The sequence below is a fragment of the Acomys russatus genome, chromosome 32 (genome assembly GCF_903995435.1).
Source record: "Acomys russatus chromosome 32, mAcoRus1.1, whole genome shotgun sequence".
NCBI classification, from domain to species: Eukaryota; Metazoa; Chordata; class Mammalia; order Rodentia; family Muridae; genus Acomys; species Acomys russatus.
Window position 1 is genome coordinate 45,608,696 of NC_067168.1, and position 27,482 is coordinate 45,636,177.

Genomic DNA, 27,482 nt, shown 5'->3' on the forward strand with positions numbered 1-27,482 from the left:
TGTTTTACAGCTTGAATCACGGTTCATTTTCCATTCATTCGTTCACCATTCAACTAGTAAATATTTGTTGAGAGTGCTTGGGGCGGACACTGAATTAGCACCTGGAAATCAAAGCATGTGCAAAGCTCAGGCTTTCCATTTTAGTGATAACAATAAAATAGCCATCACCATCCGGTTTCTGGCTGCTTTTGAGAGCGAGCCTCCATGTGAAACACACCTGACTGAACCATACCCATGTGACCAGCACACTAACTGACCGGTGTGTGCTGCCACCTCGTTTCTAGGGCCAACAAGGAACCAAATGAGAGCGAGACAGCTGGGAGCAGAGTCCTGGTCACCAGATGCATGAGGATAAAAACACAGGTACACATCTGCATCTTAATGGTTGCATACGTGACAAATGATTACAGGTGTTCGGAATGTCCCAGAAGAGTATAAAATCAGCGAGGGGCTGACTGGAACTTTCCATAAGGTAGGCATGTTTTCACTCCTCTCTACCTCCTTTCTTCCCTTCCTTCTTTTGAGAAGGGGTCTCACTGTGAAGCCTTTCCTAGCCTGGAACTCGATATGTAGACCAGGCTGGCCTCGAACTCACAGAGATCCCCCTACTTCTGTCTCCTGTGCTGGGATCAAAGGCATGCGCTCCCATGCTCAGGAGCTTAAACACTTTTATTATTTTTTTTAGAAATAGCATCTCAGTTATCTCCTGGTTTTCTAGGTCTGGAGAACAGAAATAAGGAAACAAATTCTCTGTATTAGAGAGACCATGGCTCACGCCACCATTTGTCCACTCACAACGTCCTGTCTCACACACAATAGGCATTGTATTAAAAAAAAGAAAAAGAAAAAGAAAAAGAAATCTTTCTGACCCTCAAACTTGGGATCCAGCTCTGTCTTTGCCTAAGTGGAGTCTTCCCAGTCCTGTCAGACAGCCTCATCTGTCTGTCTCTCCAATGGGGCTATTTTGTGCTTTGCATCTTTTCCAGCTTTAAGAGAGTGAGGCGGGTGTCATCTTTCTGTCAGTTCCTTTGCTCTCTAGTTAAAGCAGCACTTGAAACTTGTGCTTATTTCCCAGTGGGAGTCCACAGCCACACAGCCACCCTTCTCCACTGATGTGTCTGCCCGCCCCCCCCCCCCCCCCCCATGCCAGGGTTTGACTGTATAACCACTCTGGCTGTCCTGGAACTCACTTTGCAGACCAGTCTGGCCTCAAACTCACAGAGATCTGCCTGCCTCTGCTCCTGGGTGGGATCAAAGGTGTTCGCCGCCAAGTCTGGCTTTCTCCACTGATGGCTCCACCCGACACAGGGTCTCTCTGTGTAGCCTTGGCTACAGATGGCTTTTAAACAGGACTCCTCTCTCTCTCTCTCTCTCTCTCTCTCTCTCTCTCTCTCTCTCTCTCTCTCTCTGCCACAACTCCATCCATCAACTCAGCCAACAGCAGTTACAGGAGCAAAGGACCCAACACTCCGGTGCACTAGCCACTCTGTCTCACCCGTGCACCGCCACGCTGTGGGCCTGGTCGGCACTTCACCACGTCGACCAGCTGCACAAGCGTCCAGTTCTTTCACAGCCTTCCGTTCTTGCGCGTTGTTCTGCCAAGTGCCTCCTCACAGCTGTTCTCCCTCAAGGTGTTTCTAGTCCCCAGAGCACTCACTGCCCGGTCTGTGAGTCCGTCCGTCTGTCCATCAAGCACTCTTTTCTAGCTTCTGCTTTTCTGCCATTCCTGGTAGATTCTAGATTCCATCACTGCAGTCTTGCAAGTTCACTGTCGAATCCCAGCACAGAAAAAACTGCCTCCATGTGCCTGTGTCCCGGCTCCCCAGAGCAGCTGGAGCCAAGCACCGTGGAGCAGGCTGGAGACTTGGTCAGCTGATGGTCAAGCGGCTGGTTAGCTGTCCACATTGCTAACACGGTTTTCTTTGTCTGATTTATCCTTAAATCTTTCCCTTTCTTGTTCTCAGCTGATACTCTGGCTTCCCATTTCTTTTTCTTCTTTTAAAATTTTATTTATTTTATTCCAATTTATTTATGTATTTCATGTAAATGGACACTTTGTTGCATTTACATCTGTACACCAGAAGAGGGCATCAGACAGTTGTGAGCCACCATGTGGTTGCTGGGAATTGAACTCAGGACTTTTGGAAGAGCAGAAGAGCAATGAGGGCTCTTAACCACTGAGTCATCTCCGGCCCCTGGCTTTCCATTTCACTGGACAAATGGAAGCGAGTGGTTGAGACTTTATCCAGCCCCATTTTCTTTTTCATTTCATTAAAAAAATTGTGTGTGCCCATGTGTGTGTGCGTGCACATATGTATGTGTGTGTGCTCACACACATGTGCACTCAGTGTCGTCAGAGGATCAGATGCCCTCGACGTGGAGTTACAGGAGGTAACGCGCTGTCCAACATGGGCTCTGGGAACAGAACTCTGGTCCTCACAGGAGCAGCAAGAACTTTTAATGGCTGAGTCATTGCTCTCCCTCTGTCTCCTCTTCTAGCAAAAGGCATGGATCCAGCCCCTCCATTATTTATTATTATTATTATTATTATTATTATTATTATTATTATTATTATTATTATTATTATTATTATTATTGGTTTTTCAAGACAGGGTTTCTCTGTGTAGCCTTGACTGTTCTGGACTCACTTTGTAGACCAGGCTGGCCTTGAACTCACAGCAAGCCGCCTGCCTCTGCCTCCCAAGTGCTGGGATTAAAGGTGTGTGCCACCACACCCAGCTAGCTATGCTCTGCATTTTTTTAAAAAATATTTTTTTATTACATATACAGTGCTCTGCCTGCAGGTACATCTGCAGGCCAGAAGAGGGCATCAGATCACATTATAGAAGGTTGTGAGCCACCATGTGGTTGCTGAGAATTGAACTCAGGACCTCTGGAAGAGCAGTCAGTGCTCTTAACCGCTGAGCCATCTCTCCAGCCTCTGCTCTGCATTTAATACCTCAAGTTTTTCTTCAAGAATGTTACTAACGATTTTTTTTGAGATGGGGTTTCTATGTAGCCTTGGCTGTCCTGGACTTACTCTGTAGACCAGGCGGGCTTTGAACTCACAGAGATCCACCTGCCTCTGCCTCCCAGAGTGCTGGGATTAAAGGCATGTGGCACCGCACCTGGCATATATTAACTTTCTTCTGATTGTGTTTTACCATCTTCCTGTCTATAGAAGGTCTCACAGACACATTTGCATATTCTCACCTCTCTCATCATGCCAACTAAACAAACAACCGACCAACAATCACCCAAACACCAGCACCTCGCCCCAAAAGGGGACAGCCCTGCCCCTTCTGTCCTTTCTCCAATGTCTGGCCTGTGCCGCTTATTTTCTCTGTCCAAATCCCTAGCTGAAATTCCCTCCACAGTCCCTCAGGTCTGGCTTCTATTTCAAGCACTCCAAGGAACAACCAGCAATGCTTGTGCCTCTGTGAAGCTGCTTTGGAATTACCCAAGGCAGTTGACATTTTTGCAGCCCTCCTTCCCTCCGGCTCCTGTGGTCTCACAGCTCTGAGATCCCCTCGCTCTCCTCTGACTCTCTCACCGATCCAGGAAGGAGGAGTGCCCTGGGGCCCAGGCAAAGCTCACATTTGTTCTTTTTCTCACTGCTGGGACAAAAAAAAAAAAAAACAAAAAACAAAAAACCCCAACAAAGCAGCATAAGGAAAATGGTTTATCTTGGCTCACGGTTTGAGCGTACAGCCCATCAGGCTAGGGATGGCATGGTGGCTGGAGTGTGAGGCAGGGGAGCAGGGAGGGATGACTGTTGGTGCTCAACTTGCTTCTTTCTTTTTGTTAATTCTGAGCTGCCAGTCAGGGGATGCCGCTGCCTGCCTTCAGGGTGGATGGCCTCTCCCTAGGTAAACCTCACTGGGAGTGCCCTGCTGGACAAGCCTGTGTCCATAGACTATACCACACCGTGTGTAGCTTTGGCTTTAAGATGGTGAATTATTTATGTAACAGTTAGATCACTATATTTCTTGTATATTTGTCTTGCTCTGTCTGCAGAAAGGCTCCCTAACTTAAAATAAATATTTGTATGGCCTTGTCCACTCCCTGACACTGGTTTGTCTCCAGTAATAGGCCGCTCGATTTTCACTGTACCGGTGTGCGAACAATCTTGTCACCAAGGAGACACATGGGGAAAACAAACCCCTGGAGGGCTTGAATGAACGGTTATCAGGCCAGTGCGGATGTCCTGCTCTTTTCTCTTGTTGTTGCTGTGGATTGATCAACACAGAAGCTGAGTGTTTACTGTGTAAACCTACACTCAGCAGGAATTGTTAGCCTCCTGCCCAAGGGAAGATTAGCAGTGGTCTCAGAGGGAGCTGGTGGACAGACCACTGTTTTCACAGCAGAGACACTGGGTGGACGCCAGCACCTCTACCCATTCCTTTCTTGCAGGGCACAGGGGTTCTTTGACAGCCCAGTGCCTTGTCACAGCCCCGCCCCTGCACCTCTCATTGGCTGGTCTCTCCTCTCCTTTGCTGTCTTCTCCACTCATTGGCTGTCCTCTCCTCTCATTGGCTGTCTTCTCCACTCATTGGCTGTCCTCTCCTCTCATTGGCTGTCCTCTCCTCTCATTGGCTGTTCTCTCCTCTCATTGGCTGTCCTCTCCTCTTATTGGCTGTCCTCTCCTCTCATTGGCTGTCCTCTCCTCTCATTGGCTGTCCTCTCCTCTTATTGGCTGTCCTCTCCTCTTATTGGCTGTCCTCTCCTCTCATTGGCTGTCCTCTCCTCTCATTGGCTGTCCTCTCCTCTCATTGGCTGTCCTCTCCTCTCATTGGCTGTTCTCTCCTCTCATTGGCTGTCCTCTCCTCTTATTGGCTGTCCTCTCCTCTTATTGGCTGTCCTCTCCTCTCATTGGCTGTCCTCTCCTCTCATTGGCTGTTCTCTCCTCTCATTGGCTGTCCTCTCCTCTCATTGGCTGTCCTCTCCTCTCATTGGCTGTTCTCTCCTCTCATTGGCTCTCCTCTCCTCTCTTCTCCTCTCCTTGGTGTCACTTTTTGCTTCTCTGTGGCTCATCAGGATGGATGTGGACTGCCATCTCCTTGCTGTTATTTCTTTTTCTCGAGTACTACAGAGTCAAGCATATCTGTAGATAACTACCATCTGGGCCAGAAAGACAGGGTAGTGGGTGAAGGGGCTTGCCGCCAAGCCTGGCAGCCCGAGTGTGATCCCTGGAATGCACGTGATTGGGAGGCAGAGAGCCAACCCTGGGAAACTGTCGTCTCACTTGCACATTCATGCTGACATGTACACCCGAATAAATAGATACACTATTTAAAAATAGATATTATTCCTTCTTGATGACTTGCCTCCTTTAAATTTCTTTACTCATAGATTATTTTTTTTATTTTAAAATCCTGATCACTAAAACATGATACTTTTACATGTTAGAGCATTTTCTTCTACATCAGAACAGGGTGTTTAACTTGTAGCTTTAAGTCGTTACACAACCGAAGGTGATGGAGTCACATCTCAGTGAGTGCCAGCTATGATAAGCACACCCTGAAAGGACTGAGGAGGCCACAGGAAAGGAGAGCTCTGCAGTCACATGCTGCCCTCAAACATGAGAGCATGAGGACTTTATTCAGGGGCTGCAGAGGCAGGAAGGGAGGGCCCATTGCTGAGCGTGCTCATGAGGGAACACGCGCATGCGCGTCGTGGGTTAAGGCGTTCACTCCCGAGCACGCTCAGTTAAAGCCACTGAACACTTGTCTGAAAGATCAAAGGGATGGACAGCGTCTACCTGCACTATGCACCCTAAAGTTTTAGTTGAGGACAAGCGAAGATTGTGTTTTGAAGGTGCCGTGATGTAGGGGTTCTGCCTTCCTTAGGGTGACAACACCATACAGTGATTTTGTTTGTTTGTTTTTTGTTCCGTGAAGCAGCAGATATATCCTCTTCTTCCTTCTCCTTCCCCTTTTCTTCCTCTTCTTCTTTTTGTTCTCTGTTTTAGAAAGAATATTGTGTCAGAGTTAAGACTACTCTCTAGTCTGCCTTGGTTGGGGTGTCCTGGCACCCCATAGCCTAACTCTCCGCCCTCAGGCGACTTCTCCGTACCTGTCACTTGCGAAGCATTGGACTGTGCCTGGCTTGTACTTCATACGGTGTGTTTGCTGTCACCACTCAAGCCAGGGTCTTCGCTTGATTTTACTAAGTGTTCATCTGTCTTAGTTTTGTTTCCTGTTGCTGTGATAAAAACACCCCGGAAAAAGTGAATTAGGGGAGAAATGACTTATTTTAGCCCCAGATTCCAAGTTGCAGTCCATCACAGCGGGAAAGACTCAACGGCAACTTCCTGAGACTTTTGGTCACGTCAAACCCACAGTCAAGAGCACAGAGCATAGACTACCCTCATGCCTGCTTGTGCCCAGCTTACCTTTTCCATTTTTTCTTTCCGTTCCTTCCTCCCTTCCTTTTTTCTTTTTTCAGATAGGGTCTCACTACATAGCTCTGGCTGTCCTGGATGTCACTATGTAGACCAGGCTAATCTCCAGTTCACAGAGCCGACCTGCCTCTGCTTGCCAAGTGCTGGGAGTAAAGGTGACCCCACCACCTGATACTTTCCCCTTATACAGTGGCGATCTCCTGCCCAGGGCCTGGTGCCGCCTGCAGAGGGCGGGTCTTCCCACAGTACTTAACATACTGACATGCTCATTGGGACTGTCTTCCCTGCTGTTTCTAGAATGTGTTACACTGACTACTCGAACTAATCCCCACGCCGACCATTGGTCAGTTTAAATGATCCCTGTTACAGATGATCCCACTATGCGTATGTGGACCTGTTTCCAACTCTCAGTCCTGGTTTGTTGATTTATCAATCTTTTTCCAAGCTAATATGTAGTTAGTGCCCTTCAGAGTGACTACTGATACTTGGTAAGACATGGGTTTCTTATTCAGCATGTGTCTGTGTGGAGGTATATGTGCTACTTTAGTCCACAGAGAGTGCTGATATTTGGCTTGCTGTGGATTTCTTCTTTTGTTTTTTGGTTTTTTTGAGACAGGATTTCTCTGTGTAGCCTTGGCTGTCCTGGACTCACTTTGTAGACCAGGCTGGCCTCGAACTCACAGCTGGCCTCGAACTCACAGCGATCCGCCAGCCTCTGCCTCCCAAATGCTGAGATTAAAGGCGTGTGCCACCACGCCCGGCTTTCTTGTTTTGTTTTTTGAGACAGGGTCTCTCTGTGTTAGCCTTGGCTGTCCTGGACTCACTTTGTAGACCAGCTGGCCTCTAACTCACGGCGATCCACCTGCCTCTGCCTCCTGGTGGCATAGATTTCTTATTCAAACCTATTTTAGCTGCTCTTGAGTCTTCATGCTTTAAAAAAGAACTATGGGATGGCTTTGTTAGCTACACACAAATCTAATATTGATCAGAATCACATTAACCAGTTAGATTTGTCCAGTGAAATCAACCATATTGTGGTATTAAATATTTTTTTAAGCCTTCAAAATTTTTGTAGATTAAAAAAAAAATTTTTTTTTGGTTTTTCGAGACAGAGTTTCTCTGTGTGGCCTTGGCCATCCTGGACTCACTTTGTAGACCAGGCTGGCCTCCAACTCATAGCGATCCACCTGCCTCTGCCTCTCAAGTGCTGGGATTAAAGGCGTGCGCCACCACGCCCGGCTCAGATTAAAAAATTTTTTAAATGTGTTTCATGTGTCTGTGTGAGTAGCTACATGTATGTATGCATGTGCACCCTGTGTGTTCCTGGTAGCTGTGAAGACTGGAAAGGAGTGTTGTAATCTTTGGAACTGAAGTTACAGGTTGTAAGCTGGCTGAAGTGGGTGCTGGGAATTGAACCCAGGTCCTTTGTCTTTAGTTGCTGAGCCGTCTCTCCATCCCTGATTACATTTCTTAGGGAAAGTTTCTGTTTCTTTTGCCTGTAGAGTCCAGTGGTCTTTTGGTCAGTAGGAATTGCTTCTTGTGTTGTATACATTATATTCTTGAATTACGAATGTTTGGGTTTTTGTCAGAAATCTTTTAAAAAATACTTTTAGGCTGGGCGTGGTGGCATTAGTCCCAGCACTCAGGAGGCAGAGGCAGGCGGATCCCTGTGAGTTCGAGGCCAGCCTGCACTACAAAGTGAGTCCAGGACAGCTAAGGCTACACAGAGAGACACACTGTGTTGAAAAACCAAAAACGAAACCAAACCAAACCAAAAACTTTCAAACTATTTATTGTGTTTATGTGTATGGGCATTTTGTCTGCATGTATGTCTTGTGTACCATGTATATACCTGGTGCCTGCAGAGGTCAGAAGAGGCCACCAGATCACACAGAGCTAGAGTTACCAAGAGATAACCGAGAGCTTCCATGTGGGTGCTGGGAATCGAGTCTGGGTCCTCTGCTAGAGCAGCCATGCTCTTAATCCCTGAGCCATCTCTCCAGTCCCCAAGTCAGGAATCTTGTAGGATTTTCTGTCTCTCTCTTTCTCTTTCCCTACCTCTGGTGTTTGTTTGTAGAGTCTGACAGCTTAAGAAGGTTTTTGGTATGTATGTATACGTGCATTTTCCTGTAGGTGTGTGTGGAGGCCAGAGGCCACGCTTGGGTCTCATTGCTCAGGCCGGTGTTCATATTCTTGTTTGTGACAGAGTCTTTCACGTTTGCCTGGAGCTCACTGATGGGGCTAGACTGACTGGCCAGCGAGCCCCAGGGGTCCTTTTGTTTCTGCCTCCCTCTGCGGGGATCACAGATGCATCACTACACCCAGCTGATGATATTATTATTATTATTATTTTTTAAATGTGGGTTCTAGGGGATTAAACTCAGGCCTTTGTGTTTGCAAGGCGAGCACTTTACTGGCAGAGCTAGCCCCCAGCACAAGTATTTGTATTGGCAAGGATTTCAGACAACATCAGTGGTGACAGTGGTGGCCAGTGGTGGCCTTCTTCAAGTGTCTGACTTGGATGCAATACTTTTAAGCTATCACATCCTATCCTCACCACAAAGAGAGCTTCACTAAGCAATTTCTTTTTAGTTTAACTGATTTATTAGTAATTAATTTGTGTATATATAATGTATGTGTGCATTTTAATATGTGTGAGCATGGGCATACATGGGGTCAAAGGGCAATCCCAGGTCTTTACCTCCCACCCTATTTGAGGCACGGCCTCTTTTCTGTTCTCTGCTGTGTACCCCAGGCTAGCTGGCCCATAGCCTCCGGGGACTCTTCTGCCCCTGTTTCCCTTTCTGCTATAAGACTACTGGATTACAGGCGCCCATGGCCTTGCAGGCTCTCTGTGACTCTGGGATTGAACTCCTCGGGTGGTAGAGTAGTGTTGCCTGCTGCGCTGTCTCCTCAACCCCCGTGGATGCTTCTGTAATGTGTCACTGACCATCTCTTTCTTTTTCTCTCTTGATGCAGCAAATTATACCTACAGGGTTTTCAAATTTAAACCATTCTGAAGTTTAATTTACTTTATCTAACTTGTATATATATAAAAAAGAAAATCACGTCACCTACCAGACTGACAAAATGTGAGCGTTTCGGGGTTGGAGAGATAGTTCGGTAGGTAAGAGCACTGGCTGTTCTAGCGGAGCCCTCTGTTTGGTTCCTAGCACCCACACTGTGGGTCACAACCCTCTGTAGCCCCGGTTTCAGGGAACCAGACGCCCTCTACTGGCCTCTTTGAGCACCAGGCATGCACATGGTACATGTACATACATGTAGGCAAAACATCTGTGTAAAATTTAAAAAGAAGCTCTTTGTATATTATATCTGTTGTATTATTCTGGCATTGCTTTCCTTGGCTGCGGATGTTGTGTCTTTTGGTGTGGCGTAGTTTTTGATTCCTTTAGTCATATCGACTTGTGCTGACTCTGTCGGCTTCGTCGTGAGGTAACCCCTTCTCCTGATGCTGATTAGGACAGCTCTGGCACGCATCAAGCTTTCCTGTGGGTCTGCTTTTGAGTTCTAGTTTTCCACTCTGCTGTTCCATTTGCCTAGTTTTAGGCCATCGCTACACTATTTTGTGTTTAATTAATTTGTTGTAAAATATAGGGTCTCCTCATGTGGCCCAAGCTGGACAGAACTCTCTGTGCAGTCAAGGGTTACCCTAAATTTATGACCCTCATACTTCCTGTCCTGAGTGCTGGCATTGCAACATGTTTTAAACTCTGGCCCGCAAGAATGCATTTCCATAAATGTGTAAGAACAATTGTTACTGTTTTCAGACTTTAAAACATTCTTTATTTCATTTTTAATGTTTTTATTTATTTATTTTTTTGAGACGTTCATACAATATATTTTGATAAAACTCTTTCCTGCTTCCCAACTCCTGTCTGTTGCCACCAAACACATGGGGCCTGATTTGTGTTGGCCACCTGCCTCAGAGTGTGTGGTCTGCCTTTATTTTTATTTTTTAAAGATTTATTCATTTATTATGTATGTTCTGCCTGCACATACACCCGCGGGCCAGAAGAGGGCACCAGATCTTATTATAAATGGTTGTGAGCCACTATGTGGTTGCTGGGAATTGAACTCAGAACCTTTGGAACAGCAGTCAGTGCTCTTAACGTCAGCCATTTCTCCAGCCTCGAACTCTGTCTTTAAGAGTGCGTGATATACCCGATGTCCTCCATGCTACATTCTCCTGCTTCTTGCCTGGGGTGGGACTCTGTATTCCCTTCCCCTTGTTCATTCTGGGATTTTGGATTTTGGACTCTTCTCCTTGACATCCTTTTGTGAGCCACACGCTGATTGGTTACCTTTGTGAGCCGCACGCTGATTGGTTACCTTGGTGAGCTGCACGCTGATTGGTTACCGGGTGTCTTGGCTGCTCTGTTTGTTCAACCGGAAACTATTTAAGATCTTTGCTGATTTTAGTAAGAAGTGCGTGACATCCATTAGTTTACTTCGGGAAACATATCTTTATGGTGTAGATCTTTTCCATCTACAGTTTTTTTATTTTTTAATTTAGTCATGTTATTATCTCTGCAGTTTACATATTTTTTCCCCATAGAAATTTGGACATTTAAAATTTCTTTTTATTTCTGGGTATTTCAAGATTTTGTTGCTATTGTGAATATAAAATTTCCAGTTACTTTCTCCCTCTTCATCTTCCTTACTTCATCTCTCTGGGTGTTTGCATGCTTCTTCTGTCTTTAAACCTTCTAGAATTAGATCAGAAGTCAGGCCACAAGGAAGGAGGAGAGATCCTTACTCATTAGGGGAATGAGAAGGTTCTGGAAAGACTCCAGAAGGAGCTTCCTTTTTGAGCGAGATCTCATTCAGGCTAGGGGAGAGCTGTGCAGTTGTTGGCTGGGAAGGAAACAGGCAGAAGCTATGTGGTGAGATCCAAAGGCTGGAAATAATCTTATTTTTGGGGAGCTCGGAGCAGGCAGTTTGGGTTGGATTCACCATCTCTGTGAGACTCAGCCATGATCCAAGATACCACACTGAGGAATAAACAGATTATAATTGGTGCACAAACAAAACAAAACAAAACAAAAAACCTCGAAAACCTTTACTGTGTGTACTACTTTTCTTCTCTTGATGTGATGAAACACTCTCCCCAAAAGCAATTTAAGGGGAGAAATGGTTTGTTTCATCTTCCAAGTCACAGTCCGTCATAGAAGGAGGTCAGGGAAAGCTCACGCAGAAACTTGAAGCAAGAACCATGGAGGACGGCTGATGGATGGCTCGCTCGCTCCCAGGCTCAGGCTTAGTAACGACCACCTGCCTAGGGAATGGTGTCGCTCACAGTGGCTCTCCTGTATCAGCGATCGATCAACACAGTCCCCCACAGACATGCCACAGACTGGGAAAAGCAAAATGCAGACATGAAAGTAAAGAGCTCACCATGAAGAGAAAAAAATAGAGTGTATAACCTAACAAGGTCACTCAGAAGATGGTGAGTGATGCTCAGTGGTCCAAAGGCTTATGTCATAAGAAGAGAACCAGAGTTCAAGTCCCCACAAGTCATAGTAATGGCAGGTGGGTGTGAGGCCCTCTGTAATTCCAGCCCTGGAAGGTAGAGGCAGGGCATCCAGTGTAAGCTGGCTAGCAACACTAGCCATCACCAGCACCTTCTGGGTTTGACTGAGTGTCTCTGTCTCAGTGACAAAGGTGGAAGAGTGTAGAGGGCGGTTCTTGCCATCAACAGTGGACTTCTACATGTGTGTATACTCACACGTGCAAACACACATGCACATGGACACCTACCCACGCAGGTGCCCCACACATGTAAAACCATGCATAACACACGCACACCACACACACAAAGCAAAAATTATTGCTCAAATATATGATGTAAACTATAAGTGGGTTTATAATTTTATATGTATCACAGGTTTTAAAAACCATTAAGTGTCAGGTATGGTGGTGCATGCCTTTAACCCCAACACTCAAGAGGCAGAGACAGGTGGATCTCTGTGAGTTTGAGGCCAGCCTGGTCTACAGAGTGAGTTTTAGGAAAGCCAGGGCTACACAGAGAAACCCTGTCTTTAAAAAACCCAGCCCCCTGCCCCCCAAAAAAAGTTGAAAAAAAAATTAAGAAAATGCTGCAGGTATTTTAAGGTAACAACACTCAACTGCAGTATATAAATCTGAAATGTAAGTAAGGTATAGTTTACTTTCTCTTAACTGTGCATTCTTTTTTTTAATGTTTTAAATTTTTTAATATTTATTTATTATTATGCATACAGTGCTGAAAAGGGCATCAGATCACATTATAGATGGTTGTGAGCCACCATGTGGTTGCTGGGAATTGAACTCATGACCTCTGGAAGAGCAATCAGTGCTCTTAACCGCTAAGCCATCTCTCCAGCCCCTAACTGTGTATTCTTTAATTTTTAAAAGCTTACTTAAGAAAATTATTTTTATGTTCATGGACGTTTTGCCTGCCTGCATGTCTGTTTACCATACCATGCCCGGTGCTTGTAGAGGCCAGGAGATCTCCTGGAACTGGGGTTACAGATGGCTGTGAGGCACAGTGGGTGATGGGAGCTGAACCTGGGGTCTCCGGAAGATTGGCCAGTGTTGTCAAGTGAAGAGCCATCCCTCCCTCAGTACACTTAGCTGTATCTTTACACGTAAATATCCTCGAGGGAAAAAGTGATCAGATGTTTTATAGTGGTTCACTATGGCGCAAGAACGCCAGGGTTCCTTTTACTCATGCAGGCTTTCTAGTTCCAGTAAGGATTTCTTTGTGATGTTCTTACACATTCATTGATGTGTGGTTGCCATACAAAGCTATGGTGTGCTTCTGGATAGCCTCCGCTTTACGTATCCGAGGTGCGTGTGCCCCACCAGGCCTGTCTTAAAACCTTTCTTTTTTTTTTTTTTTTGAGACAGACACACAGGGCAACTTCTGCAAGTCATTTCTCTCTACTGTGGTTTCTGGGGATTGAACTCAAGGTGGCCAGACTAGCTTGGGTTTTCCCTGCTGGGCCATTTTACTTGCATAATTATTGGGTTTAGTTTTATTTTAATAAATATTAAATTTAATAGCAATATTACGTTTAATAGTTATTTAAATATTTAATAAAATACTTGATAAATATTTTATTTGTTTATCTCATATCCCAGGCTGGCCTTGAACTTCTTAGTCAGCCAAGGGTGACCTTGAATCCTGATTCTCTTTCTATACTTCCTGGAGTGCTGGATATATATACATATATATATTTAGGGGCCTCCTGCATGCTGTACAAGTAGTCTAGCAACAAGGTGGATCCCAGTGCACGGAATATTGCAAAAACAAAGTAAAATCTGTAAAGCAAAGGCCATAGTGAATCCACTCAATGTTATTTCTTTTGCTGCTGCCATTTGTGTAGATTTGTATCAATATATTAGTTACACTGTTTTGTGGTGGGGGCAAGAAAGATGCTATAACCTGCTGTTGTGTAGCACTCAGCTGCTGTCTAGGGCTCAGCTGTCCAGACTGGACGTTTGGGGACACTGTAACCAGTGAGCTACTAGGGCTGCTTTTCTGCCACCAGGGGAGTTAGTATCCCTGAGATTATCTAGGGACTATGAACGCTCTACTTGGAGAAGGGGAAAGCATTCTTTTCAATTTTAGGCTCCTGAGCCAGGTGTGCTGGCGGGGGTCTGCAATCAAAGCACTCTGGAGGCAGGCAGATCTCTGTGCATTCAAAGTCAGTGTTGTCCACATGGCACATTCCAGACTAGCCAGGACAAATCCTTGTCTAGTAAAAAAAAAAAAAAATAATAATAAAAAGTTTGAAGCAGGCATGGTGGTGCATACCCGTAATCCCAGCACTTGGGAGGTGGAGGCAGGAGGATTCTCTGTTACATAGTGGTTTCAGGCCCCCTGTGTTACATGAGATCCCGTCTGAAAAAAGACCAACCAAACAAACAATTTTGGACAGAGCATGTGAGTTTACAATATATAGCTTTTATTTTTATTTTTTGGTTTTTCGAGACAGGGTTTCTCTGTGTAGCCTTATCTGTCCTGGACTCACTTTGTAGACCAGGCTGGCCTCAAACTCACAGAGATCCACCTGCCTCTGCCTCCTGAGTGCTGGGATTAAAGGCGTGTGCCACCACCACCTGACTGTAGTGGTAATTCTTGAAGTATCCTTTGTCTAATGCAGAGAAGTTACAGGAGGCACACAGGTGAGGGAATGGGGCCTCAAGGAAATTTTCTGTCAGAATTTAAGTTTACATGCTAAAAATTGACAGAATGGGAGAGGATATTAAATGGACTTGCTTTGTAGACCAGGCTGGCCTCGAACTCACAGTGATCCACCTGCCTCTGCCTCCCGAGTGCTGACATTAAAGGCGTGCCCCACCACGCCTGGCTCTTGATGATGTTCTTAACAGCAAACTCATTTTGTTTGTTGGAAAAAAAAACCTTTTGTAAATCTAGACTTTGGGTCCCTAGGATCTGCATAAAAGGTGGGTGGTCAAGTTTGGCAGCGTGCTTGTAGTTCTAACACTCAGGAGGCAGAGACAGGAGATCTCTGGAACAAGCTAAGTAGGTGATTTAGTCTAACCAGTGAGCTCTGGGTTCAGTGAGAGACCCCACCTTAAAATATAAAGTGGAGCCCGCTTGAAGGAGACATGACTTCTGCATGCGTGTACACACAAATACACATGCACCTGCACACATAGGTATGGCCAAACACACAGGTGAGCACGATTACACACATGCGGGCTAGCTACGCACGCACGCACGCAGAAAACCACACACATAAGCATTACTAAACGTCCTCATCCGAGTTCTGCATCTTTGCTCTGCAAAACAACGCCGAATATGGACCTTGAGCAGAAGGGGCCCCTGCCTGACATGCTGTTTTGTGTCTTCTCTCACCTCCCCTCAACAATGGTCTCCAGTGAGATGAGTCAGAAAATGGCCAAGGAGGGCCCCAGGCTCTCTAAGAACCAGAAGTTCTCGGAGCACTTCAGCATCCACTGTTGCCCACCCTTCACTTTTCTCAACTCCAAGCGTGAGATCGTGGACCGCAAGTACAGCATCTGCAAGAGCGGTTGCTTCTACCAGAAGAAAGAGGAGGACTGGATCTGCTGTGCCTGCCAGAAGACCAGGTGAGCGCGGGCTTTGGGCCAGGTCTGCACCACACTCCCTTGTTCGGTGACCGGTGACCATGACAGTCAGCCCCCTGTTAGGAAGGCACTGGAGGGCAAGCAGAAGGCGGGAGGGAGGGCAGGGCTTTCCTGCTGTTTCCAGCTCCTGCCAGCAGCATCCCTTAAGCGATGGTGGAGAGCCCGGGCTGCAGCCTCCAGCATCTTTTGGCCCTCTCTGCACCAGCCGCCGTGCCACGTCCCCTCAGAGGCCCAAGCACCAGCCAGCTGCGTCCCCCGTGGTGGTCAGAGCGCCGCCAGCCAAGCCAAAGTCCCCTCCGAGGCCAGCCAAGCCAAGGTCCCCTTCGAGGACTGAGCGCCAGCCGCGTCCCCGTCCAGAGGTCCGACCACCTCCGGCCAAGCAGAAGCCCCCTCAGAAGCCCCCTCAGAAGCCTAAGCAACCAGCACGCAGCAGCCCCATCAGAGGGCCAGGGGCCAGTCGCGGGGCGTCTCCCACCAGAGCTCCTAGGTTCTGGTAACACCATCTCTTGCCTTTTGTCCCCAACTAGCCTAAGGTCAGTCGCTGCTCTCTGCAAGTACTAACATGGGGCTCTCTCCATAGTTCCAAGCCTGTGTAATCCACTCCCTGCATTAAACCCCCTCTGTTTGAAACACCTGGTGTGGCTTCTATTTTTCCAGATGTTACAGGTCCTCACTTCAGATGGCTGTGCCTGTGCCATCCCACGGGACTGGAAGTCACTAATTTACCAGCTCTTAGTATTGATTACGGTGGCAGACTGGGCATATGAGTACCCTCTACCTCCCCCACCCCACTCCCATCCCCCCCCCCTCGGCCCCTACCCCTTGTGCCTCAGAGAGGAGTATCAGTAGCTCCTGTGAGCTGCATCTCTGTACATGTGAAAGGAGCATATGTGTATACTCTATTCGGTCACCCTCCTGGCACGGTTTCACCAGATATTTGCCTCAGTGGCAATCCACTCATTTGTTTGGTCTTTAAGTCACTCAGCAAACTGTACTGCCTATCTATAAGGTTCTATATGCTGTCCTGGGGAGAGGAATTTAATTTGTAACTTCTGAGTACCAGGAGAGAGTCTAGCTAGTCCTGGTGTACAGTATAAACACTCTAATACTGCCATACTCAGGATGTATACGCCCATGGGAGCCCCAAACAGGGACTTGCCAACTCTGCCATGACAGCCTGAGGCTTCACAGACCAGGGTAAACCAGTTTCCTTCCTTCTTTTTGAGACGGCTCTCACACTGTGGTTCAGGCTTGCCTGGAGCTTATTCTGTATCTAAGGTCGACTTCAAACTCATAAATATCCTACCTACTGTTTTAGACTCCCAAATGCTTGGATTACAGGTGTGAACTGCCATGCTTGGCGGAAACTCCTCCTCCTCTTCCTCCTCCTCCTCCTCCTCTTCTTCTTCCTCCTCCTCTTCCTTCTCTATAGACTTTGTTTTTTTGATACAGTTTTAGGCCTACAGCAAAACTGAGGGAAAGACTGAAACTTCTCCTCTGTCCCCTGCCCCGTACACACGGCGGCCAACATCTTACTGTTTGGAAATACATTTGTTGGGTGAGTCAGTAGCGAGCACTTCAGCACTCACTCGTTGTCCACTTCCTTCTCACTCTTCCGCTCAGCACCCCCCCCCCCCCCCCCCCCCCGGCGCAGCTTTCAAGGACCCTTTTGAGAACCTCATGCAGGGGTCAGCAGGGAAACTTGAGGGTGTCTTCATTTTCAGACACAGAAACAACCCTGGCTGTAACATCCCTGAATACATGGTCATCTGTGGCAGCTGCTGTTTGTGATACGCCCCCACAAATGAAAGCATTGGGTGAGATAAAAGATTTACCCAGCAAAGGAACTAACTGGCTACTGCTCACCGAACTGCAGTAGAGTGGTGTATCCAGGTTGAGTGGTCAGTGACTAAGTCCCTCTGAGGGACTGGAGTAAACAGGAGGTTGGCTCAGCACTAACGTCTGATACACAGAAGTGTCCAGAACAACAAACAAAACAAAACAAAGCTGGGCGGTGGTGGCGCACGCATTTAATCCCAGCATTCGGGAGGCAGAGGCAGGCGGATTGCTGTGAGTTCGAGGCCAGCCTGGTCTACAATGTGAGCCCAGGACAGCCAAGGCTAACACAGAGAAACCCTGTCTTGAAAAACCAAACCCAACCCAACCAAAACAAAACAGAAGTGGCCAGAAAATGGAGGGAGCTCAGGATGTGCATTTTGTACGGAAGAGGCAGTCCTCCATGCAACGCTAAGTGATGACTTTGTGGGTGCTAGGAGTTCAAGTCGGGGAAAGGACGAAGAATAAACATCTCAGACACAGGGCGGCCTGGACCCAGCCTCTCTCACTCCGAGTGTCAGCTGAGGTGATTCCACAGGCTGTCCCCTACCTCCCAGGAACACAGGAGCAGCTTCCTAATGGCCTCCTGAGCCTCTCAAGCACCCTCGAGCCCCACCCAGTGCTCAAGTCCCCTTCTCAGAATCCCAGAGGTCTAAGGTAATGTGCTAGAAGCAATACTTAACCACTACGCTGTTTATTTCCTTTATTGATCTGACTATTTCAAATCAGAGGTGTAGGAGGCACATTAACGGAAGCAACTTATGCCCGATCGATTGGGGCAGCTGGGTCAGGCATTTAGCAAGGGCTGCAGAGGAGGTGTTCTGAGCTGACCCGCAGATGCGGCGCTGTTCCTGAAGTGTGCTGAGGAGTCAAGCAGTGTGGACACAGGCCTTCTTCAGAGCTGTAATAACGCTTTGGAAAAGATCCTCTCCTAAAAATCAAGAGAATAACTCAACTTTAGAAATGACTGGGCTTGGCCAGGCGTGGTGGTGCACACCTTTAATCCCAGCAGAGGCAGGCCGATCGCTCTGAGTTCGAGGCCAGCCTGGTCTACAAAGTGAGTTCAGGACAGCCAAGGCTACACAGAGAGACCCTGTCTTGAACAACAACAACAACAAAAAGAAAAAAAAGAAAAAAAGAAAAAAAGAAAAGAAAGAAAGAAAAAAAAAATGATCAAATTTGGTTTTCAGTGTCTCAATGGAAGGTAGACACGTCTATTTTTCTTTCTTTTTTTTTTCAATAATTTTTATTTATTTATTGTTATGTACATTTGGTGTTTGGTATACATGAATGTCTGTGTGAGGGAGCCAGATCCACTGAAACTTGAGTTACAGACAGTTGTGAGCTGCCATGTGGGTGCTGGGAATTGAACCTGGGTCCTCTAGAAGAGCAGCCAGTGCTCTTAACCACTAAGCCATTTCTCCAGCCTGACACGTCTGTTTTTCAGTGGGAGGTTCCTACTAGTTTATCCCGTCCCATGTCTTTAAGATTTGGGATTTAATGTCAGGACTCGGAGACCATGGAGCTGTCACTGTAAGACACTGGCCACCCTAGGAGTTGAGGGGGAAACTAGGCCGTGTAATGAAAAAGTCTCTTTTCTCAACTTCAATTTCCACTGTTCATTATTACTAGTGAGAAAAGATAATTTTATTTGTACATTAATCTTATATATTGTGATTTTACTTCTTCTTCTTCTTCTTCTTCTTCTGTAAAGTCTGGGGTCTTACGCATCATAATCTCTCAGTAGAGACAGTGTGCATTTCCTGTTTCAGTCTGTATACTTATGTGCATAGGTTTTGAGCTGCTCTCTTCCTGAAAATGCATTTTGAGATACGGCTTAGTGTTTCCAAGGTTTATTGTCAAGCTAGAGAGTGGCCCCTGCCCTGCAGGAGTTCCAGTCGCTGTCAGAGTCCCTATGGCAGCAACTGCCAATCCTTAGATATTGGCGTCACCTTGGTTTTCAATGAGAGATGTGCACTGGAGATCTTGATTTAGTGCACTTGCTTCTCCAATTGTACACTGTCCTGTTTGTTTCTTGTGCTCTGCTATATGGGAAATCTTTGTACCTTCAAAGCTAGGCTGGAGTAAGATGAGGGCGGTTCACGTGACCATTGACGGTCATGGGCTCCCATCCCCTATCTTCCTATTTTGCTTGGTCAGGACAAAAGGTGTCAGATGTCCCCTGGAGGCCAAGCATTCCTCCCTCTAATTAGGAAGCTGTGGTGAATTCAGCAGTGAGGAGCCCGCTACTGCCCTCTGCCTTGTGGCCCCTCACACTGCATGCTGAGCAGGTGGCTGCCTTCTGCTGGGCGTGGATTTGTTTACCTCTGTGTCTCCCTGGAGGGCAGTGTGTAAACTGCGCTCAGGCAATCTTACACTCTCCAGAGCCTAACTCAGGGCCTGGCTGATGTCAGTGACTGAATGAGACCAAGTCACACACCTCACAGCCTGACACAGAGAAGGTGAGGACTTTAGCATCAGGTTTGGGTCCACGCTTTCAGATAAACGTGTGGCCCGTACGTGTCTGGGCCACATTATTCGAAGTTGCTTATCTTTTTGAATGTAGTTCATTCCCTATGAAGTTAGGGACATGTCAACCTGGCTAGAATGTTACAGGGTTTCTATACTTTACGTGTGTGTTTGTGCACATATTTACGTTTGAGTCCGTGGTCTCAGTTATACTCTCCGTGCTGTGACAGGATATCTGGGAGAGCATTGCTGGGAAGGTTCATTTTGACTCAGAGTTTTAAGGGACACAATCTGTCAGGGTGAGCAAGGTAAGGTGGCAAGAATGTGAGGTTTGGCAGGTCACATTCGCAGTCAGGAAGCAGAGGGAGAGAGGGAGAGAGAGAGAGAGAGAGAGAGAGAGAGAGAGAGAGAGAGAGAGAGATGAATGGTGGCGCTCAGCTTGAGTTCTCCTTCATAGTCAGTCCCCCAGGGCTCCAGACCTGGTGGCTCCCCCCACATTCAGGCCAAGTGCATGGCCTGGGGTCCCCCACATTCAGGCCAAGTCTTCTCTCCTCACTTATACCTTTCTGGGAACACTTTCACAGACACAGAGGTGCGCTTCCCTGGGGACTGTAAATCCAGGCAAGTTGACAGTGAGGATAGACTAGTCTATCCCAAGTGATAAAACAGTTTTGTGTCTGTTCTGGGAGTGGCATGTACTTACCCTACCATTGTGTTCTTTGGTATTGCAAAACTGCTTACAACCAGCAACCAGAAAATAAAAAATAAAAATCACTATGCAAAGAAACAGGAGGACTTGAAAAGTATATATATATTTATATAATATATACAATATATATATATTTATATACTATATATATATTTCCTAGGTTCAGTTCGGGGGTGGGGGGAGACCATCATTATCAGTTTTGGCCAGAGACTAACAGAGTTGAGAAACCAAAGAGAGGGATTCTAAGGCAGGATTTCTGAGGAGAAAATTAACATCACAAGTGGTTCGCTCAGAGATGAGCAGTTAAAAGCCCTTTCCTGTTCCTGTAGGAACTGAGTTCAGTTCCCAGCACCCACATGGTGCCTCAGAACTCTCTGTAACGGTCAGTCCTAGTGCCCTCTTCTGGAATCTGTGAGAACTGCATGCACATGGCGTTGGTACTCATGAAATAAAAGCAAACACATCTCTTTAAAAAGGTCCACAAAGTCACAGTTATATTAAATGCCATACAGGAAATGGACACCACTTACCAATTTGTGAATTTTTCTTTTTCTTTCTATAAATCAGATTGAAAAGGAGGAGCAGGTCGACCCCAAGAAAAAAGTGACAGAGAAGGGATTTCCTGTGAACGGACGGCCTCTGCCTCTGGACTTCCTGCTTCGCAACCCACTGCCCTCAAATACGTTATCTGGCCTCAAGTATGACGCAGGGCCAGACACCTGCTGATGCAACAACCACATATGCCCTCAGTCCCCATGGTGTGGGAGCCTTAGGGCAGCCTGCCTGGAGGTGAGGAGGGGGATCTTTGTGTCATGTTCCAGCCACCGAGTCCCGGAAGGACCCCGTGGCCTCCAGAGCTCAGGGAATGGGTCTTCTGGCTTCATCGGCAGTCCTTCCCTCTCTGTCAGGACACAGGCCTCGGGGTCTTTGTCAAAGGGACTGCAGAGCTGCCCCCCACCCCCACGTGCTTCCTCCTCGCTTTTCCCCCTTTCCCTGCATCCCGTTGCTCAACCTTGGCCTTGCTCAGTTTCTTTCTAACTCTCTGCCTGGCTCCTCTGTTCCCAGGCTGTTTCTGTTTACCTCCTTAGTCACTAGTTAGAGCCAAAGGCATCGCTGGTGAAGGTCCACATTAATTCCAGAGTATTACTAAGCTGTTATAGGATCTTTTGTTTTCTTTTGTTTTGTTTTTTTTCAAGACAGGGTTTCTCTGTGTAGCCCTGGCTGTCCTGAACTCACTTCGTAGACCAGGCTGGCCTCGAATTCACAACAATCTGCCTGCCTCTGCCTCCTGAGTACTGGCATTAAAGGTGTACACCACCACACCTGGCTCATCCTAGGACCTTTAAACACAGTTCTGTTCAGATGAAAGGAGGTGTGTTAAAGTCCTGTGTCAGCTGTAGCTGACTTGTGTCAGAAACAGAAAAGGCTTAAAGCATCACCTCCTTTCCCCACTGCAGGTCGGTTCAACACCAGTCTCCAGCCTCACACGGTTTTGTGAGGTCATGCCTCAGTCTTGGCAAGAACAACCCCTTCAAAGCATTGTCTTTGACTCTCCTCACTGCACAGTTAGCACTCACCCAAATACTTCTGTGTCACCTGCACAGTTAGCACTCACCCGGATACTTCTGTGTCACCTGCACAGTTAGCACTCACCTGCATAGTTCTGTGTCACCTGCACAGTTAGCACTCACCTGCATAGTTCTGTGTCACCTGCACAGTTAGCACTGTGTCACCTGCATAGTTCTGTGTCACCTGCACAGGTTCATCAGCAGAGCTCTGACTGCTTTCAGATTATATAATTTAGGAGGGTTGTGCGGCTTCTACCCTGTCCTCCCATCCCCTCCTCTCCCTTGAGGCATCCTGGACCCGGGTACATGTCCCCAGGCACTTGTATAGGCCTAGAAGAAATGCTGGGAAATTTTCTGTCTCAAATAAAAATTCCTCAAATTCCCAGGGAGAGCAGAGGCCTGGTCCCCCATGCTTTCCCTGGCTGGGCCTCTCCATATAAGTTTGTGTTTGTGGTAAGGAGAGATTAAAAAAAAAGTATGTGGGGGGCGGGAGGGAGAGAGAAGGAACTTGGTCACCTGGAAAGGAGGGTAAAGTGTGTGTGTGTGTGTGTGTGTGTACGCATGAGGCCGAGATGAGGACAGAGTTCACATAATGTTGGGTGGGCCGGGAAACCCACTTCTAAATCTAGCATCAGCCGGTGGAGGTAGGATAGCCCCAGAGCAAGCTAATTAGGAAGACTAGCCATATCAGTGAGCTCCGGGATCAGTTGAGAACCCTGCCACAGTGACGACGGTAGAAGATAGAGGATGACTCCTAACATCAAACTCAGGGACCCCTGTGCACTGGCGCTCATCTGCTTGCAAACACAAACACCACACACACACACACACACACACACACACACACACACACACACACACACACGAAAATGAGAGAGCGCCAGGCTTGCGGTTCCTATAGGACGGACCCACCCTGCTCAGGATCTAGAAGCCCTTTCCCCACGCAGCAAGACTGCAGCATCTCTGTTTTGTCCTCTCTCTTTTGTACATGTGACCAACTGTGGCCATCTATGCTTGGTGCTTGCTTCCGTGAGGGGGTTGCGTGCAAGCTCCTCAGAGCCAGGCATGCTCTGGCCCAGGTTCACACACAGGTGCGCTCCGCTCAGGTACTCTCTCAGAGATTCTTCCACGGCACCCGCCTCCATCACTCGGAGCTCTGCTTGTCTTCCGGAAGCATCCCGCACACTTATTTGCTCTCTAATTCTTGCCTAATGTAAATCCCGTGGCTGCCATCTCTGGTCTATGCTGTTGTCTTCAGTTGTCTGGCGGCAATGAGAACTCAATAAATACTTGCTCACTGAAAGTCTTGGTTTTAAAATAATTTTCAAAAGTATGCCTACTTTTGAGGAATCTCAGGCCATCTATTGTAGTTCACAAGGAATTGCTGGAGCCCGTGGCAGGTCCCCCCTGGGTAGAGCAAGTGGGAGGTGAGGGGCAGGAATTCATAAACATGAACTTAACACCCTCAGCCTGGAAGGAAACAGAGGATGGACAGGGTTTGGGGTGAGTGGGAGGAAGATGGCAGGCATGTGATGAAGAGGCACAGGACAATTAGCTGATGGAGTTAAGAACCTAGGAGGTGGGCAGGAGCTTGGGGACAAGAGGGAGGGAAACATCCATGACCCAAGGGGCCTTTTGGTTGGACAGGGGAAAGAGGAAGGAGAAGCTGTAGACACAGTGAGTTTGCAAGTTCAGTGTTGAAGTGTGGGGGTCTTGCCTAAAGCGGCGCTTTCCTCTAGACCTTAGGTAGGACACAAGGCAGCCGGTTTATACTGGGAGTGACGTTAGGGACAGGAGGGAGGAAGGCAGAGGGGAGGGTCACAAAGAAGTCACTCCAAATCACCTCTGTGAAGCCTACCGATCCCTGCCCCGCCATTTTGGAGTGAATTTTCATTTTCTTTTTAAAAAATGGTTGCTTAGTCTGTGCGCGCACATGCCGTGGTGCACTTGTGGAGGTCAGAGGACAACTTGAGGGAGTCAGTCTCTTCCCATGCAGGTTCTAGGGACACAAAGGAGTCTGGGTATCCGGCAGCTCACTTCCTCCCCAGTTCTGACTGGCCCAACTCAAGTCTGTATGACAGTAACAGTCACCTTCCCTGTACACCTGTCCTCTGTTTTGTTGATGGCTTAAGCTTCCACGGAAACAAGGGTGGCTGACAAAGGAGAGTCTCACCGAGACTTTCTCATGCAGGGAACGTGGTGGCCAGCTTGCTTAGCCCAGGGAGGTAGTTTTAAATGAGAAAAATAAATAAAAACCAGGTTTGTGTGTACGGCTTTCTTCATAACTATATAATTCACTTTGTCTTAAGATGTTAGCCACTTATTTAAAGCCCTTTAGGGGTGAACCAACTTTTATTTTCCATTCACGGTTTGCAGTAGCCCACCTGTCATGGGGTCCAGAGTGCTAAACACTGCCATACTATATATCAAAGCCAGGCATAGAAGCATCGGCCCTCAAGGTCATGGTCAAGTCTATGCATTACCATGTCAACAGGCCCAGATTGCCTAGTGAAATAATCATCTAAACGTATTGATGCCTGTCAACTTGACACACGAGAGTCTCCATGAGGGGTTGTCTAGATCCGGTCGAGACGGGGGCATGTCGGTGGGAGTGTGCCTCGGTTTCCTTAGCTGGCAGGAAAGACCCAGCCTGAAAGCGGCTGGCGTCGTGCCTGGATTCGGGGCTCCAGGAGCTATCGGAGTAGAGAAAGCTGCTGAGCACCAAGCACATTCTCACACTCGTTTCTCTCTGTCCCTGACTGGGCATGCATGACCAGCTGTCTCCAGCTCCTGCAGTGATGGAGTGTGACCTGGAATTGTGAGCTAAAATGACCCTTCCCTCCCCTTAGTGCTTTTATTTATTTATTTTTATTAATTTTATTTTTTAAAGATTTATTTATTTATTATTTATATAGTGTTCTGCTTGCATGCCAGAAGAGGGCACCAGATCTCACTGTAGATGGTTGTGAGCCACCATGTAGTTACTGGGACTTGAACTCAGGACCTCTGGAAGAGCAGACAATGCTCTTAATCTCTGAGCCATCTCTCCAGCCCACTATTTTTATTTTTAAATCAGAATACATTATCACATCAACAGGACTGAAGCTGGGGTTCAGGAGGACTGTGGACGAGTCTTCTAATCCATCATTGTCTTGACTGGTAGAGGCAAGATGGTGACAACTGCCTTGCCCATCTCACAGTGCTGTTGTGAGGACCAAGAAAGAGTTTAGAATCTGAAGGTTCAACCTGTCCAGATGGTAATGACGTTTGGAGGACCATCTGGAGGCAGCTGCAGTGCTCTGTCAAGGGGAACTGGGTAGAAGATGCAGGCCTTTCCCCAAACCTGACACTAACCGGTGATGCCATGACAATCACTCAGCCTGTGGCCGTTGAGTCACTTTAGCTGTTCAGTGAGCCCATATTACTGGACCTTCCAGAGACTTGCCAGCCCAGCAGTTCTGTGGTTTAGTGGATGGGGTTGTCTTTCACCCCAATCAGCAGAGCTCAGATGTGCAGGACAAGGCCAAGGAGTCTGCGTGGCTTCTGTGCATGGGGCGGGAGTGTACCCAGAGAAGCTGAGCCCCTCCATTTTCTGGATGGGAACGTTGCTGGTGGGTGGGTCTGCCAAGCTCACCCCTGAGGAGCAGTGCTTTGGTCTCAGTGGTTGAGCTACTCAGCCAGGTTGCCCTCTAGCATGCCTACACCTCCAGTCAGGAAACTAAAACCGTGTGTCTAGCTGGAACTTGTGTGTGTGTGTCTGTGTGTTATCAGAGGGCAACTTTGGGGGTCAATTCTCCCCATATCAAACTCAGCTTGGCAGACTTGGTAACAAGCACCTTTACCCTCTGAGCCATCTTGCCAGCTCTATCTATACCCCCCTCAATATTTATTTATTTATTGTCTATATGGTGTTTTTGCCTGCATGTACTCTTGCTCGCCAGAAGAGGGTGCCAGATCTCATTATAGATGGTTGTGAGCCACCATGTGGTTGCTGGGAATTGGCAGAGCAGCCAGTGTTCTTAATCTCTGAGCCATCTCTCCAGGCCCCTATCTATAACCTCTTAAGTTATACTATTTTTTTCTCATGTTTTCTCTGAGTCCTATTTGGAACTTCTTTTGTTTCTATCTCAGAAAAGGCTTCTTCTCAGGAAGCTGGATGCAACTGTCAGAAACAAACAAGCTGCAGCTCCCAGGTGTGGAGGGAGCAGGGTTGAACTGGTTTCAGGGACATGGCCTCGCGCTGGTCTTGGCCATCTTACTGACCCCCATATCCTTGTATGCCCAAGGGCTATGGGGTTCAGGTGTTGGTCTCCATTCAGAGAGACGTGCATTCTTTCCATGAGAGACAGGTACCCATGAAGAATGTGGGTGTCCAATGGGAAACACAGATGTGCAGCTGCGAGGAGAAGAGCTGGGGACTGAACACCCCGTTCAGAATTCTTATTTTGACATTTTTTCTCTCCCTTCAGCACTTTGACTGTCCTGTTTCATCACCTCCCTCTATAACTGCCAATGAGAGATCTGCTGTCAGTCTTCTTGACCCTCCATGGTAAGACTCTACTTCACCTTTGGTTACTTAAAAAAGATTTTTCCTCTTTGCCAGTGGTAGTCTGAACTTTCACTGTGACGTCACTAAGCACAGATTTGTGTGTTTACTCTGCCCAGGACTCAGCTTCTTCAGTCTGAAGATTTGTGTGTCACCAGGGATATATAAAACAAGCTCATTCTGCACAGCCATCCAAATGGCAAATATGAAAAGGAAGTTGTCAAGGAGGGGCAGTGACATGAGGAAAAGAATTCCAGAAGTTAGTGATGGGGATTTATACATTCCCATAACACCTCTGGGCTATACTCCGGGAACACTACTGAGGCAGAGAATCCTAAAACCTCTAATCAAGTGGCTGTAATTTTAGGCATCCATCTTGTGGAAAACTTACACACTTTTTAGAGAAAAGAGAAATGTACAAATTTGCTTAAAAGATCATGGTTTATAGTTAAGAGAGGAAGAAATTAATCAAAATGTCTATCCATGGGGGAACAAGAGAATCCATTTTGGGATATTCACAAATAAAGTCCTAACAATAGCTAAAAGCCAATCTGTCAGACAGGCCCGCATCAATGAGGCAAATCTAGAAAGCAAAGCAAGGGCTATAAAAATCAAGTATTGTGCAGTAAATCCAGTATGACACCCTACACATAAATCTTGACAGCCCACCGCCCTAAATTGGTTATTGGTCAATAAGGAAAAGCCATAAGATCTCATACCTTTTCTATAACGCAATAGAATTTTGAAATGACAGAAAAAAAAATTAGCAATGTTTCCTATCAGTAATAAAAGCATGAGGAATAATTCTCAGCT

At 47.1% G+C, this 27,482-nt stretch overlaps 1 protein-coding gene and 1 long non-coding RNA gene across 4 annotated transcripts; both read left to right on the forward strand.

Moving 5' to 3' along the window:
* Window positions 1–232: 232 nt before the first annotated feature.
* Window positions 233–21,236, forward strand: Mobp (myelin associated oligodendrocyte basic protein). Of its 3 annotated transcripts, none has more exons than XM_051140607.1 (3): window positions 233–363; window positions 15,314–15,523; window positions 21,123–21,236. In XM_051140607.1, the coding sequence occupies exons 2-3, from the start codon at window positions 15,318–15,320 to the stop codon at window positions 21,160–21,162; spliced, it is 246 nt and encodes an 81-aa protein (XP_050996564.1). In that variant the 5' UTR covers window positions 233–363; window positions 15,314–15,317; the 3' UTR covers window positions 21,163–21,236. The 3 variants fall into 3 exon arrangements, with proteins under 3 accessions (XP_050996564.1, XP_050996565.1, XP_050996563.1); XM_051140608.1 differs by lacking the exon at window positions 21,123–21,236 and adding an exon at window positions 15,666–16,038 and having other exon boundaries at window positions 313–472; XM_051140606.1 differs by having other exon boundaries at window positions 330–472.
* LOC127184307 (uncharacterized) lies at window positions 21,237–26,960 on the forward strand. Its single transcript, XR_007830107.1, has 3 exons — window positions 21,237–21,344; window positions 26,593–26,672; window positions 26,789–26,960. It is a non-coding gene; the product is annotated as an uncharacterized LOC127184307 (long non-coding RNA).
* Window positions 26,961–27,482: the final 522 nt, after the last annotated feature.